We start from the raw sequence: 14610 nt of genomic DNA on the forward strand, positions 1-14610 counted from the left end.
CAAAATTTAGAATTTCTGTTCTTTGTGATTTAGTTGTTCGCCCCTGACATGGAAAGTCCTTTGAATACATCTGTAAAGGAGCCCCGTATCTGTGACCGCCAGCTCTATAAAGAAACAAAGGACGTTAGAAGAGAGAATGCGTTTCTCAATAAAAACCTTGTCAAAGGTCTCTGGAGGGGTAGTTAACTAACGCGTCAATGAAGTTTCGTTTTGACCTTTACGATTTCAAAGTGCCAATTGATTTGGAACAAATGCACAAGTAAATTGATTGATGCAGCAGGGAGCAATTTAATGGAGTAGGATTTCACCCATTGTGATATTTACCAACCTTATAGGCTTGAATGGGATATATTTGGGTTCAAGTTAAATGGAAAATACAAACGCCAGCTTCAACATTTGAGTGATGTTAGATAATATTATGTGCGAGATGGATTTTGAGTTCAAGCATGAGCTAAGCTTTTGTGCCTTTCACTTCAAATGGGCCATCACTTCAAAGGTCCGTGCACTGCTGTTAACAGCTGGATAGGCGCACCGCTGAGGACGGCTGCTGTCAAGTTCAATGGAGCAGCACGTTGTAGTGGCACTTCATATCCAGGTGGTGGCGCCGTTTAGTTCCCACAAGTATCAGATCTCCGAGCTATTGAAAATGTATAGAAAAAATGTATAGAAATGTTTTGCCAAATGTAATTTTCGCTTTGGATTTGATGAAATGCAACCATCTTGACAGAAAGACGTGGGGACTATTTATGATGTCAGAGGACAGTTTACAACCAGCACTTCTTGTCACATTTTGTTCTTTCCTTTCCATCCTGAAGTTTGTTTGGTTTTAATAAAACATGTACCTTGCGTTTAAATAGTATTAGGAGGTGAGGTAACATGTCAAAAGTTTCAAAATAAAGCCAAGGTTTCAAAAAAAATCATTTCATATAATTTCATTTTTCAAAATACATAATTTTAGTAAAGTCGTTTAGTAAAGACGTCTGTGCTTAGAATTATGTTATTTATAATCCTTATGGGCATTTATTCAAAAAAAGTAGTTGAAGCAGACGTACAGTATTTCCTTTGCACGCCTGTCTAAACATGAATCTCTTGTTAGTGTTCTTGTTCTTGTTAGTCTCGTTTGCACGTGTTTTGTTGTGTGTAACGCGTAAAGTTAGTTTTCTTAGAAGCTCCCATCGCTTCGTTTGCTCTCAGGAGGACGGCCGCAGTTACCCGTCCAGCTCCACTCACTCCAGTCTCGTGCCCGTCGCGCCCCGGTCTCCCGGGAGACGGGAATGAGAAGCGGCAGCACGCAGACTCCTCTCGCGCGCTGGAATGGGAGCCCCCCCCCCCCATCCCCCTCCCTCCCCCCGAGGAGCCCCCCAGGCGTGACCAATGGAACATAGAGTCTCCATTGTGGCTGCGACACTTTAATAATCGCCAGCTACAATATCCAACCTGTCGGTAGCTTCAGGAGCCCGGACCGTCCCGTTGGACAGGGGGCTTGTAGGTGGGAAGAGGGGGCGAACGCTCGGCGCCAGACCTCTAGCCCGCAAGACATCCCCGTGATGAATACATGAATAAAAAGTAGAAAGGGCTGAGGTTGGGTGATCTTTGAAATCGGGATATTTCTTCCCACAAACTGCTCTTATCTTCCAAGTAGGGAAACGTCTAAAGGAGCTACTGTCGTTTCCCTGTGGCCCAGATTTTGTGATTAGATCAGTTATTGCTGCAGACAAAGGCTGTGACATCCACGGAGCTACTGTATTTAACTCATAACTGTGGCTGGGGCTTCCTTATTTCAGGAAGGACCGTGCAATTAGGTTAAATTGCCCATTTCCACCCAGTAATTAGCCCATTGTTGTTTTGCCAGGTTAGATCTAAACGTAGCATCTGACTAAGCGTGGCATCTTTGATCAGTGGGTTGCAGGTGATTCTCCAAATAACGAGGGTCTGTCCATAAACTTATTGTCACTATTGTCATTAAAAGGCTCCTCACTATTGTGCGCACAACCGGGCGCCACTACAGCTCGTGTCAGTACGGAAACGGTGTTAAGAGCGGGACCTCTGCTCATGTTTCCGTTCCCTGTGAAGCCTTTTTTTACTGACAGGGCGTTCCGAGAGCTGGATCAAAAGGTTTTAGACCCGCTACAAAAGAGAAATGGAAACTGGAGATGATCTTAGAACGAATGAATTGACAAAGAGCGCCCGAGCCCCAGGACTCGCATTTAGTCTAAATCGATTGTTCAGGCACAAATGTTGATCATTTCAAAACAATCGTCTTGCTCTTGTGCTGCTGGTGCGTTAGAACTGAAAAAGATGATACATCCCATAACCTAATGTTCGGATAAACCCTCAGTTAAAAGGAGCAAAATAAATGTATCATGTCGTTTTGACATGGGCCTAAGTTTGAAACACAACGGTCTGTGTTTAAAAGTGTGTTGTGGGGCACAAACCGAAGTGATGGGCGGTTTGACGGATGGGGATGGAACCAGCTCCTCTCAAAGCCTTCAGCTGCCTCTATCTACTCCCTGTCGCATCACATGCTAGGCAGACGCACGCACAGGTAGGAAGACTGTCCCAGCTGCGCGCGCCTCGCGCTGTCCACGCTCCGTGCGCACGTGCGTCCTGTGGGAGGGTCCCCTTACCTCCCTTGCGTTAAACACTCCTTAAATTGTTACGTTATCATAAACAGTCCGGCTACGATGGGGCCATAATCACCTCTCCTGGGCTTTACCGAGACTTCTCATTGGATGCCAACACGCGACCAGCGCGAGGAGGGGGGCTCCCAGGCGCGTGCCGCTTTTTAAACCGACGCCGCGCCTTGAGACGGAGAAGGAGTCCTGCACGCGACAGTCGTATTCACACAGTGAGACCGCCCGGCACCGCGCGCCTCCAACAACTTTGCCGACTACTGCTGGTCCAACGTTCACCCACCGGCTCGGGTCTTTTTTGGGGAACATGGAGGTCTCAAGTGCGGAAGACTGGAGGAAACGTGTGCCGCAGAGCAGCCCGAGAGTGATGGAGAGAGAGGGGAGGCAGCCGCTGGAGGAGCCCCGCTACGAAGCCGCGCTCACGCTCGTGGACAGTGGCAGTGACCCACGCGCCTGGCTGGCTCCGGTTCAGTCCTCTGGCACCTGTGCGGCACAAGTCGCCTCACCTGAGTACCTGCAGCACTCGCCGTGCCCAAGCGTGAGCTCCTACCACGGTGAGCGACGCTCTTACAAGCAGCGCCTTCACGCAACTAAAAGTCATGCAGTAATGTTGCTGTTACTGGAAAAAGTCAGAACGAGCACTTTACGGAAGGTTTATTTAGTACAGTTTACAAATTAAAGCAGCCACGTGTGCAAATGCATTTAAGTTCTAAATGTTCTAAATCGTTCTCCTTTATTAAACATATTATTGCTGTTTTGTCAGAGAGTGGTTCCCCGGGGTCCTCCGGCCACCCCAGCCCTTCCAGTCCTCCCAGCTACAGAAAGCCTGCAAAGAGCTCCTCCTCTTCTTCGCTCAAAGTCCGGGACCTGTGCCGCCTTAAAGGCGCGATCGCCGGACCCGCAGAGGACGCGTCCCTCCGACAGAGAGCCCCGTCCAGCAAGCCGACCAACGGGGTCCAGCGGCAGAGGCGCGTGGCCGCCAACGCGCGCGAGCGGAGGCGGATGCACGGGCTCAACCACGCGTTCGACGAGCTGCGCAGCGTGATCCCGGCGTTTGACAACGACAAGAAGCTCTCGAAGTACGAAACTTTACAAATGGCGCAGATCTACATCAACGCCCTGGCCGAGCTGCTCCAGGGCCCGGCCTCCAGCGGCAACGGCGCCGAAACCTCAAATGACGACAGCAACTCGCCAAAGTGTGACACCGGGCTTCCCGCCGTGGCGGCGAAGGACAGGGCGTCAGGTAGCGGCTTACCCGTGCACATCAGTGGGATGTCTTTCCGCTCCGCCTTCGACGACGGACCGTTCTCCGCGTTGGTCGAAGAAGCGATGCGTTGTCCGTCTCCTCCGGCCTCGTCTCGCGCGGGCGGCTCGCTCGCGCCGGAAGGACGGAAAGAGTCTCCTCGCAGTGACGGCGAGTTTTCCCCGCACTCCCACTTAAGTGACTCGGATGAAATAGTGATGGAGCTCCAGTCAAGCGAAGACGACGACCTTTCAGAACTCAAGCTCCCCATCCACCACCATCACGCTGTTTCATTTTAAGTAGCATCAGTGAGATCAAAGATTACTCAGACTAAATGAAGGTTCCTACAGCCGACACAAAATAATGTCCGTAAACGTGTCAATCTCTGTTGCTTGCATAGTTTTTTTTTTCCAAACTCGCGTTCAATTTTTGACAATAATTCAACTTCATCGACTTGTCGCATTGTCTAAAGGTTATTTTTATGTGAAATAGGCCTAATTCGATTCTGCCAATAAATGTGTAGCCTTTAATTTCCAGTTTCCATAGAGACGTGGCCGGAAGACCCCTCTGCCATGTCGCTCACAGCACTGCCATGGGTGTTTCCCACGTCACGCCGACCAAAAAGCTGTCTTCCACAAAATCTGACTTTTACGCATAATTGCTTATGTCTGAAACTGTAAAATTTTGTAGCTGTGATTTTTGTTGGGATTATGGTTTTGCTCATTTGTTTATATAATGTATTTTGTTTTGCAACTTCAAAAGTTAATGTGCACTTTAATAATACACGAGCCAGAGGCTTGAGAATGCGAATTTTGTTTTGAGAATATAAACAATATTGTTTTGCTTTGTTTGATAGCGTAGTACTGCCAATTCCCTACAAATAGCCTATTTAACGTAGCCATCATTGCTGCCTTCTTTTGTATTTTTTTTGTATTTTCAGATGAACTTGTGTGTCTTTTGCTTTCACTGGATGAGGTTAATTGACATGTATTTATTGTTATCTTTCATTTGTTTTGCTTTTTATAAACCCATAGTTAAATTTATTGTCATGTTCATTTGATTTTCGCAATAAAAGAAGCAAACGAAGATTCAATAGCTTTGTCTTTGTTGTTTTCATCCATCCTCCATATTAATGCAATAAAACGTTTCATTAGCATTTTTCATTAACTATTTCAATTAATTCATTTTTGTGTATATTGATTGTTTAGGCCTATTTCTGAAACTGCTTGATGCTTAAAGTATTACTGATTATTGCGAAATAATACTTTTCAATATATAAAGGCCTTTAAAGGTTATAAACCTTTAAAAAATTACAAATAAAAAAATGTATAAAAGTTTGCCAGTAAGTTGTTCTTTGCTAAATATTCAATGAAGCTTTCAACACTTGATCTCCTCTTACGTAATTTATTGTAAACTAACTGGGGCCTGAAACGTGTCCAACACGCGCTCGCTCGCCATATGCTTCTGGTGCACGCGCTTCTTGGCCCACAGACTGAGGTCTGTGGGCTGTGTAAAGTTTGCAGCAAGGGTGACTTTCTTTTTCCATCTTTTCTGTGTTTTACGTTTTTTTATGTTTGTTGGGTTGAACTGTTGCCCTGTCGTCCATTTTTGTAAGCACCAGATTTTTATAATGGGCTGTGCGCATTAATATCAAGCTATTGTTGACTGGCTCGTGGGCCGAGGTGTTGGATGGCTTCAGTGAAGCACGCGCTGTCAGCTGGTGAGCGCTCGCGGGTCCCCGCCGTGTCCCCGAGGACCTGACTCTAGAGAGGGAACACACTTTCTCAACTAAAGAAAGCCACACACGCACACACACACACACACACACACACACACACACCTTTCTTTTCCCTTTCTTTCCATCGACTCCAACAAACACGCGCACGTGGACGTGGAGTCACACACTGGCTTTGACAACCCGTCCTGCTGCGTGACTGACTGAAGTGAGTTTTTCCCTCTTTCTTTTTCCATTCTTTGCGAGTCATCCACAGTGTTTTGAGAGTCAGCGGAACAAAGTAGTAAGAAATTATTGATGAAACTACCTGTTTGCTATACCTGTCACTGACGTCTCCCACTCACAGTCGTAGCCAATCACCATTCGTGCCCCTTCGCTCGCCTCCCGAAGGCAGGGAATACAGGGGAATATAATGAGCATGCTGCGTTCAATTATTTATACAATTTATGCAGGTAGCGCTGTATCAGACTATGATCAGATGATCAGACTGCCATCTGCGGCGAGTTCGAGTTGCGGTGAAATGGGATCAAGTTTCCGTAAACATTCAAACAGAGCTGACGGTAACAACAGAAGTAAAGCTCGCTGAATGAACGGAAAATTTGTGTTGTCTCTGATTATGCCCCGATAATCGTTAATATCATTTCCACGCAATTATATTGTTTTTATTTACCTTTCGAATACAGAAAAGTGTTTTTATTCTGAAATCATTCGTGTGTGCTATGCAAATATAAACTGTCCGACGTGTAACCAGAAAATCCACAACAGCGCTTGAGGTTTGAGACTATTTTGCATTTAAAGTAGAATAGAGTTTAAATTGATTTACCCAAAATAAATTCACAATAAATCGTTTGCGTGTTTAACAAAAGATTTATATTTAACAGAATGACATTCAGAGCTATGTTTTTACTTCTTTAATGGCTACATGCTCACTTTCCCCGTGACGTAATAAAGGCATCTTCAGGTTTTGTGTTGAGCTGCGTTAATATTTGTTGTCGATCGTTTTGGAAATCACCAATCTAATTGTGTAATTGCCGAGGATGCACAGGTAAACAAATTGGGACACAAAGCCTGCTTCTCTTCAACAGGTGGGATGCCGAGCAGGTGGCGGTTTCACCGTTTCACGCACATTAATTATTTACGCACGGACGTTATGAAAAATAACAGAGTAGTGGGGAACTCGAGACGCACGGACGCGTGTGGGTGTTTTAAGTAAAAGAAGATGAAAAGGAATTCTTCTGTCGTTACACGAGCTTCGCCCGCTTCGCTGCTTTTACCTGAAAAAGACATTTGTTTGCACATGGTCCCCAGCGTCACAGCTGCTTCCGTCGTGTTTCCACTGAAGACGTGTTTAACGCACCGACCCCTGTGCACACGCCTTTATTTAACTAAACGTCTAAGCATCCCGAAGAAAAAGATTACCTCCTCATGCAATGATGCTGATCAAGAAAATTGCCTCATTATTTTTGGTTGTGGTGAAGGGTTTTTATTATGTCATGTACATTATTATGTAAATGAAGAGCACAATGAAGTTAGTGCCATTCAACATTGTTAAAGTCTCTGAAGACATGTTAAGTATATTCAGGATATGTGCATTCCACAGCTTCGTTTTTTTTATTGAAAGGAAAGACACTTGCGTTTTGTGTGAGATATGGGGAGCTGAGCCGGCGCTGTCCAAAAGCTACAGGTCTCTCTTGGGGCCCAGAACAAAAGGCAGAACTGGGCCATAGTCTCCATCTGCTGTTCCAGAGAGGGAGAGGGAGAGGACAGCGAGTGAGGACACTATGAGCAGGGAGAGACAGAATAATAAGCGCGAGGGAGGGAAAAAGAGACAAGAGCAACGGGCAGTTGATGGAGCGAACAAGATGGATGGTTCCGATCAGTCTCACAACAGTAGCCATAACTAACCCTTTTCTTCAGTCGCCATTAAATTAAAGCAAAGCTCCCACTTCTTGTCAGCCGCCCCATCTCTGCGTCATTGTCGCACGCAGATCCCACACCGGCTCACACAATGCAGCTGCGACTCGGTGGTCACTAACTGTTAGAGAGCGTGGTCCGGCTCAGTGATGCTATCAGTTTCCCTGCTAGTGTTGTGACAGCAGCCGCACGTGTTGCAGCGCTAACAGCGCGTCTGTAGTGAAATGTGACCAAGGAAGCACCTTTATGACATGTCTTGTTCTGATGGTGTATAACTTTTCAAAAATGTTGATTATCTTTTTTGTTTAAAATGAGGTATTGGTAAATTGTTGAGATACTATTTTATTCATTTAGTTTTGCATTACAGAGGTAATATATATTTTTTAAAACAGTCCAACACATTCAGTAATGCGACCCTAATTGCACTCTCTATGTGTAGTTGAATCAAATCAGGTGTTGGTGTTCATATTGCTTGCACTGTGTCTTGTAAATGTGTTCCTGGGACACAAAAAAGTAAAAATATAAAACATCTGCACTGTAGCCAAACTGTAAAATTATTATTTAATTCCAAAAACATCTAAAATCATTGTAGGTGAATGCAAATAGCAAATAACAGACTTCCTAGTATCAGTGCCACACACACACAGTGTTTTACACTTCAAACGTGTCCCAAAGCCGTCCCATTTACATCTTCTGAAGACGAGTTGAACTATTTTGACAAAATGCTTCCTGCGGTTTCTAAGATGACAAGCGGCCCATCCCTGAAAACCGGCCCGCGTGCACGTGCGTGCGCGGACGCGGCCATACACACCGCGCAGACAGCGTCGCGAGGAAGCGGATCATTTATCTCTGCGGTTCTCTCCATGAAAGACGTCCGTGGGTGAAGCCGGGTCTCCCAGGGCTTTGTTCTGGGCAGGGTCCTCCTCTTTGTTTCGCTCACCTTCAAAGCAAATGTACATGAACACGAACATGAGGCTTCTTGGGTAACCGGCCCATTGAGGAGCAGCACAATGGTGCTAGCAATTATCCACGGTGCTCAGTGCTGCTGTGGAATCAGTTACATTGCTGTGTGTGTGTCAGACTGACAGACACTCGGTGCTTAGGACATTTGCATAGTTACAAATGTGAATGTTCGATATGAACACCTGCATCTGTTGATGCACTGTGCATTTCATTCTCTCTGTGTGGCGGATGTCCATCGACCTTCACGCCAACACGGAGGACGCTCCGTTTGTTAACCTTTCGGCAGGGAACGCGACTGCACGGCTTTAGTCCTTGCGACACAGTGTGACTCAGGTTACAGAGCGCGTGTGCGGCCCTCAGCCGAGGGAGAGGCCTCCGCGGCCGCGAGTCAGCGCCTGAGGAGTCACGCAGCCGGAGGCGCTCTTCCATCTTCCTCCCGCCTTGGAACGTGAGAGCAGTGAAAGGGGGCTGAATGCACAGAGGGAAACCAGCGCGTCTTTACACTCCTGTACCTACACACCCATTCACTTGACCCCAGCCATATTCAGCACGTGGAGCCTGTGCTGGCGTTCTGACACGCTGACGCTGGGTGGAAACCAGAGAGGAGCTACATGACACGCCGCCGTTCAGCATCATCACATGAAAGGGTTGAAATAATGATGATAAATGAGGATGACGAAGGACTGAGGTCTGGATTTAATAATTTAATAATTAATTATGACTTTTTACACTTTATTGCATGGCAGCAGATATCAGAAGGTTTCTGAGTGACACTTGAACTATAAAATGTACTAATGGAAAATTTGAACTTGTTGAGAAAGTAAATTTACACGTCTAAGCTACATAAATAAGGTTTCTATAGGATTTTTTTGTAAAAGGGCCTTTCCAACCTCATATTCCAAAATCATAATCAGATTAATGGAACAACTTCCACATAATGATTAAATGTAATGTAATTAGTAATGTCTCTCTTTCTTAACCATGAGATGTGAATGTAAGCAAAAACTGACCACGAAAAACGCATCTTTGTGTTTCATGATGCGGCTGCAGTGAATCAGAAACAGCCCAAAGGTTGATGAGTGGAAACATCTCATAGTCTCTCCCCTCGGGAGACGTCAACTCCAGCTCACTGGAGAAGAAACATCCTGTTTGCAGTCGCTTCTGAGGCGAATCCCCTGATTTTACTATTTAACGCCACTTGTTGTCCAGCGTTTTTGACCATTTCCGGTGAATTACGCGTCACAGCAGCCACGGTTCATGTGCTAATATGAGAGAGGTTTGAGACCAGCGAACTGCATGGGAGTAGGGATGGAGGACTGGGTGCTCCTCCTCGCCTCTCCTCTCCTCTCCTCCTCCTCCTCCTTCTCCTCCTCTCCTCGCCTCTCCTCTCCTCTCCTCTCCTCTCCTCTCCTCTCCTCCTCCTCCTCCTTCTCCTCCTCCTCTCCTCTCCTCGCCTCTCCTCTCCTCTCCTCTCCTCTCCTCTCCTCTCCTCTCCTCTCCTCTCCTCGCCTCGCCTCCCCTCTCCTCTCCTCTCCTCTCCTCTCCTCTCCTCTCCTCTCCTCTCCTCCCCTCTCCTCTCCTCTCCTCTCCTCTCCTCTCCTCTCCTCTCCTCTCCTCTCCTCTCCTCTCCTCTCCTCCTCCTCCTTCTCCTCCTCCTCCTCCTCCTCCTCGCCCCTCCTCTCCTCCTCCTCCTCCTCTCCTCTCCTCTCCTCTCCTCTCCTCTACTCCTCCTCACCTCTGCGGATCTCCTTTCAGCTAGCTGCCCTACTCCTGTGAGGGATACAGTATATTCAAGGAGATTTTGGTTGTATTTGATTCCGCTCCTTTTCATAGCGGCTGAAAACGAGGCCTCCACGCTGCCCCCCACACCCCCTCCCTATCCTGTCCAGTTCCCAGGGGACCCCCACTCTCTCCCAGGCCGGCCTGGGTGGAGCGGCCTCAGAGTGGGTCGAGTAGGGAGCAGACAAGGGTATCGCTTACAGCCTTCCTCCCGGCCTCACACAACACACAGAGCATAGATGGCAACAGTTCGCCCCACCCCCGCCCCCCACCGTGCCCACCCCCCCGTCTCAAGTGCACATAGACACACAGCGGCGTTGGTTCGGCCTCATACATACGAGCACTTGCGCATCTTTTCCTCCATCTCACCAATTAGAGATACATGTCCTATCATTTTCACCTCCCTCCTTTCAATCTGCCCATTCAGCCTCCGATCCAGGAAGGAGGCACACCACAATGGGCTTGTGGAACGCCATTCCTTTGTGCTGAAAGCGAGCAATTGAGATCTAGTGACTAAGAGTGAGACGCAAGTTCAGCAGAGAGTGGCACAAGTGCACTCACAGGGACAAATACTTGACTCTGTGGCCACAGGTAAATAAGGAGCCTCTGCTCATGTAGGCGACTGCCAAACGTATTACAACAGATAATGGCCTTTGTAATACATTGCTACTTTCTTGTGCTGTTATTAATTCACATTGTAAATACAAAGGATCTGTTCCACTGTTCACTGCTTGGAGAGAGCTCTGACGCCATAAGCACTTATAATATGCAGTAAGTGAGTTTGTGTAATATTTGTTGGCAAGGCAAAAACCTCCTCCTCAGCACGGCAAAGTTGTTTGTATGTTATATGTTGTGCATCAAAATAACTTTTATTACTTGCAGGATCGAGTCACGAGTCTGCGCAGGTTTCATAGTTTCGTTCAGATAAATGGCATTGCAGCCGCATTGTTCAGCTAAACGTGGCTGCGCCGCGACCTTTCTGCAGAGTGCTGCTTCCAACTGGGTCAGCGGAGTCCGGTGCCAGCGAATCACGGCGAGCAAAGCACGCAGCCGAAGGAAGTTTGATCAGTAACAGCTATTTGCAATATGTATAGAAATAATAGCACGATAATGGAATAATTCAAAGGAAAGCTTTGCAGATCTTCAATGGGGGTTGACCAAAAACGACCGTGGGTAGTATTTAAGGATGAGGCGACGCTCAGATTCCTCCATATTTTATATGCAGAGAAACCATTGTTTAAAGCACTAGTTGTAGTCTGTGAGTCCAAGGCAAAAAGGCCTCTGGCCTGTTTCAGAGGCTTTTTGCAGAGGAATAAATGACAATTTATTTGCATAGAAAATATGGTCAAGTTCCTATAAAGAGGGAAACAACACTATTACTTATGTGTGAAACAGTCGTTCTAATCAGCCTCTGTGTGCACATATGAGTGTGGAGTGAAAGGATAATTAGACTGAAGTTATTCTGGGGGAGTCAGTATTGTTAAGTGCTTCTTTACGTGGTTTTAGTGCCGTCGGTAACCACACACACACACACACACACACACACACACACACACACACAGCATCCACTTAACAGCCGTGCGGTGCTGTTCTCAAGCGGCCTTTACAAACACAGCAGTAGCTGCAGGGCACACTCAGAAACAACAAGCCCCCTGCCAGATTAAAACATCAGCGCGCCGCTTCCCACAGTGAAGGAATTGGATTAACGCAGAGCTTTGTAACAGAGGGTCTACGAACCTCAGCCCTGTAAAAACGTCTAAACGGCCGCACCGCAGCGCTCCCCCAGCAGCTCTCATGTTAAATCATCCCTGCCCAAACTCCAATCACAGTATTCCTAATCGCAGCTAATTACAGGTCTGATAGTGAAACATATACTGTTGAGAGTGCAGAGAGGTAGATGTGTATGTGTTAGATGTGTTGTTGTGTGGATGCCGGTGGCTGGAGGCCGTCTTTTAGTGTGAAAGGACTCCTACGGAGACACAAGGTCCCAGCAGGGTGATATCACAGCTCACATAGCAAGACGCTTCCTACTGCAGTAACAGATGAGCAAACCTCTCTGCGGGGCTACACAAGCACAACATACCTATTCATTAGCCTTGTTTCAGACGCTTTTATTGTGAAAGGTCAGTGCGGGTTGCTTGAAGACGCGTCCCCTCACGCTGACGCATTTGCCGCATGTGACATTTCTGAGGTCATTCTGTTCGTGATGTTTCGTCCTATCTTCCTCCTCCTCCCAGATTTGCCCGTCTGTTTTCACACCATTAGGACCAGTCCACGTCCTCCTCACTGGGCGAGGGGTGAGGGGTGGGGGGTGGGGGGGTTGCTCCCGTGGAGATCAGTGATGCCTCACTGACCACATCAATCAATCATACTCGCTTCTACCACCTCTCTGCCGCTCCGCTTTTGTGTCTCTCTGTTTGTCTCTGTCTCCATATCGCTCTGTCTCGCCTACACAACTTTAATACGTCTCATCCCTCGTTCCCACACATGACACGGGAGCTAGTTATCATAAAATGGCAGATAAAGGTTGCTGTGGCCCATCAGCTGGACCCCTTTGGGTCGGCATCAGCTGACCGTTGCACTTGTTTATATGTTATTTAAAAAAATTCAAATTTCAAAATCATATAGTCTCCAGTGAAACTCACTGTAGGAATCAGGATGACGTCTCGTCTTCCGGTAAACGTCTCCTATGCAAAATCTGAGCGACGTGAGGCGACAGATCGGTTGAACCCACACTCCGTGAAAAGCAAAGGGCCTTTTTGTTCCTGCTTTGGCCTCATGGGACGTCACCAAAGGCAGGCCACACATGCGCCTCCCATGAATGTGGGTTAGTTCATATGTCCAGTCCACGACTTGGTTACCAAAACAAACCCTGCATGTTCCCACGAAGGAGAACTGAAGTTATTTCTACGTTCCTAAAGTGTTTCCTGTGTTTCCCTTTTACTTTGGCCTGAGCCTCAGACGGGCAGCGACTGCCCTGTCCGTCACCTGTCTGCTGCTCAGTGTGTCGTCTTACCTCTCAGCCTGTGTGTCTGCCAGCTAGCAAAGGTCAGCACTAAATGGGCCGAGTGTGAACAATGTCCTGGGTTCTGGGGCCGGTGTCCTGCAGCCGACACCCCGCCACCGGAGCGTGTGATGCGTGACCCCCCCCCCCCCCCCCTCACCTCCGCTCCTTCCATCTCCTCCTGCTTGTGTTTTCCGCCACCCTTTCCTGCTCCTCGCCGCCCGTCTCGTCTCGCCGTTGGCCACGTCGCCCCCCCCTCCATTTTTTTTGATTCTTCCCACCGCTCCGCTTTCTCTCTCTCCGTGCTCCATCTCCGCATCCATCTCTCCCGGCCTTCCTCTCCTCCCCTTCCCTCTTCATCGGTCCCCATCAGGAGGAACCTAATAGGAAATCAAAGTTTCCAGTGGAAGAATGGAGTGGGGCTTAGCATTACTGTCCCCTGGGTCCTCCCTGCTGAAAGAGGAGTGCAGAAAAGGCTCTATACTGGCACTGTGGTGGGGAAGGTTAATGCAGCAGATAGTCTTTCCCTCGCTCCCGTTCCATGTCTCTTTATTCATTCTTTTTCTCTCAGACACACACTCTCTATCTCTCTTTTTCTATCTTTTTAGGCCTTTTCTCCTCCCGCTGCCTTTCATTCTCCCTCAGACCCCCCTCCCACCCCCAGATGCACTTAGCACACATGCACCCCCCTTACAGAGTGAATAGCGTAGCAGGTGAACTCGGCTGCCCTTGCCTGGATGCTGTGTGCGGGTGTTTGCTCGGAATAGTGGCCTGCTGCCGCACTCTCCGTCCTCTGGGATGTGGTGTGTGGAGTGGATCGTGTGTGTGTGTGTGTGTGTGGGTGGGTGTGTGAGCCACCCGCAGCCTGGCACGGCACGCACCCCTGCCCTTCAAAGCACTGCCTACGTGTAGCAATTGACTCTATGGCCCCGGCGAGCTCAGGTGCCCCGTCAAGCATGTCCACAAGCATTTACTAAATAATAATTCTGAATAATTGTGGTTTAGACCCTGGAGACATGTTCGTTGACATGCATGTTGCTGTGTGCTGCTTTGTATCACTAAGCCCCATGCATGCGACTCATGTGTCAAGTGAGGGCTAAGCCGAGCGTTAGTGCTGTATTTGCTGTCAAGCATAAAGACCCGGCGGTGGCCCAGATTACACAGCGTGGATGCTCCCCGGCACGAGGAGGTTCCCGCAGTGCTGGTGGTGAGGACGAAGACGCTAGAATGGAGCACAAGCCCCAGAGGAGGGTGGTGGCAGGGGATGAGACGTGCATCAAAGGCCGGCCGACGAGAGAAGATGCTGCAGCCCGGTCCTCGCCACCATTTTCACTCCTCT

At 48.0% G+C, this 14610-nt stretch overlaps 1 protein-coding gene across 1 annotated transcript; it reads left to right on the plus strand.

Annotated features, from left to right (window-relative positions):
• The first annotated feature begins 103 nt into the window (after positions 1–103).
• Positions 104–5041, plus strand: atoh1a (atonal bHLH transcription factor 1a). The gene is made up of 2 exons (XM_029162608.3): positions 104–3187; positions 3397–5041. The coding sequence occupies exons 1-2, from the start codon at positions 2941–2943 to the stop codon at positions 4173–4175; spliced, it is 1026 nt and encodes a 341-aa protein (XP_029018441.1). The 5' UTR covers positions 104–2940; the 3' UTR covers positions 4176–5041.
• Positions 5042–14610: the final 9569 nt, after the last annotated feature.

This window comes from Betta splendens, chromosome 9 (genome assembly GCF_900634795.4).
Source record: "Betta splendens chromosome 9, fBetSpl5.4, whole genome shotgun sequence".
NCBI classification, from domain to species: Eukaryota; Metazoa; Chordata; class Actinopteri; order Anabantiformes; family Osphronemidae; genus Betta; species Betta splendens.

Bases quoted from the DNA above. Each gene is read 5' to 3' on its own strand.
- atoh1a (XM_029162608.3), top strand. From the start codon at position 2,941: ATGGAGGTCTCAAGTGCGGAAGACTGGAGGAAACGTGTGCCGCAGAGC. The intron at 3,188-3,396 runs GTGAGCGACGCT...CTGTTTTGTCAG, and splicing joins AAGCGTGAGCTCCTACCACG to AGAGTGGTTCCCCGGGGTCC.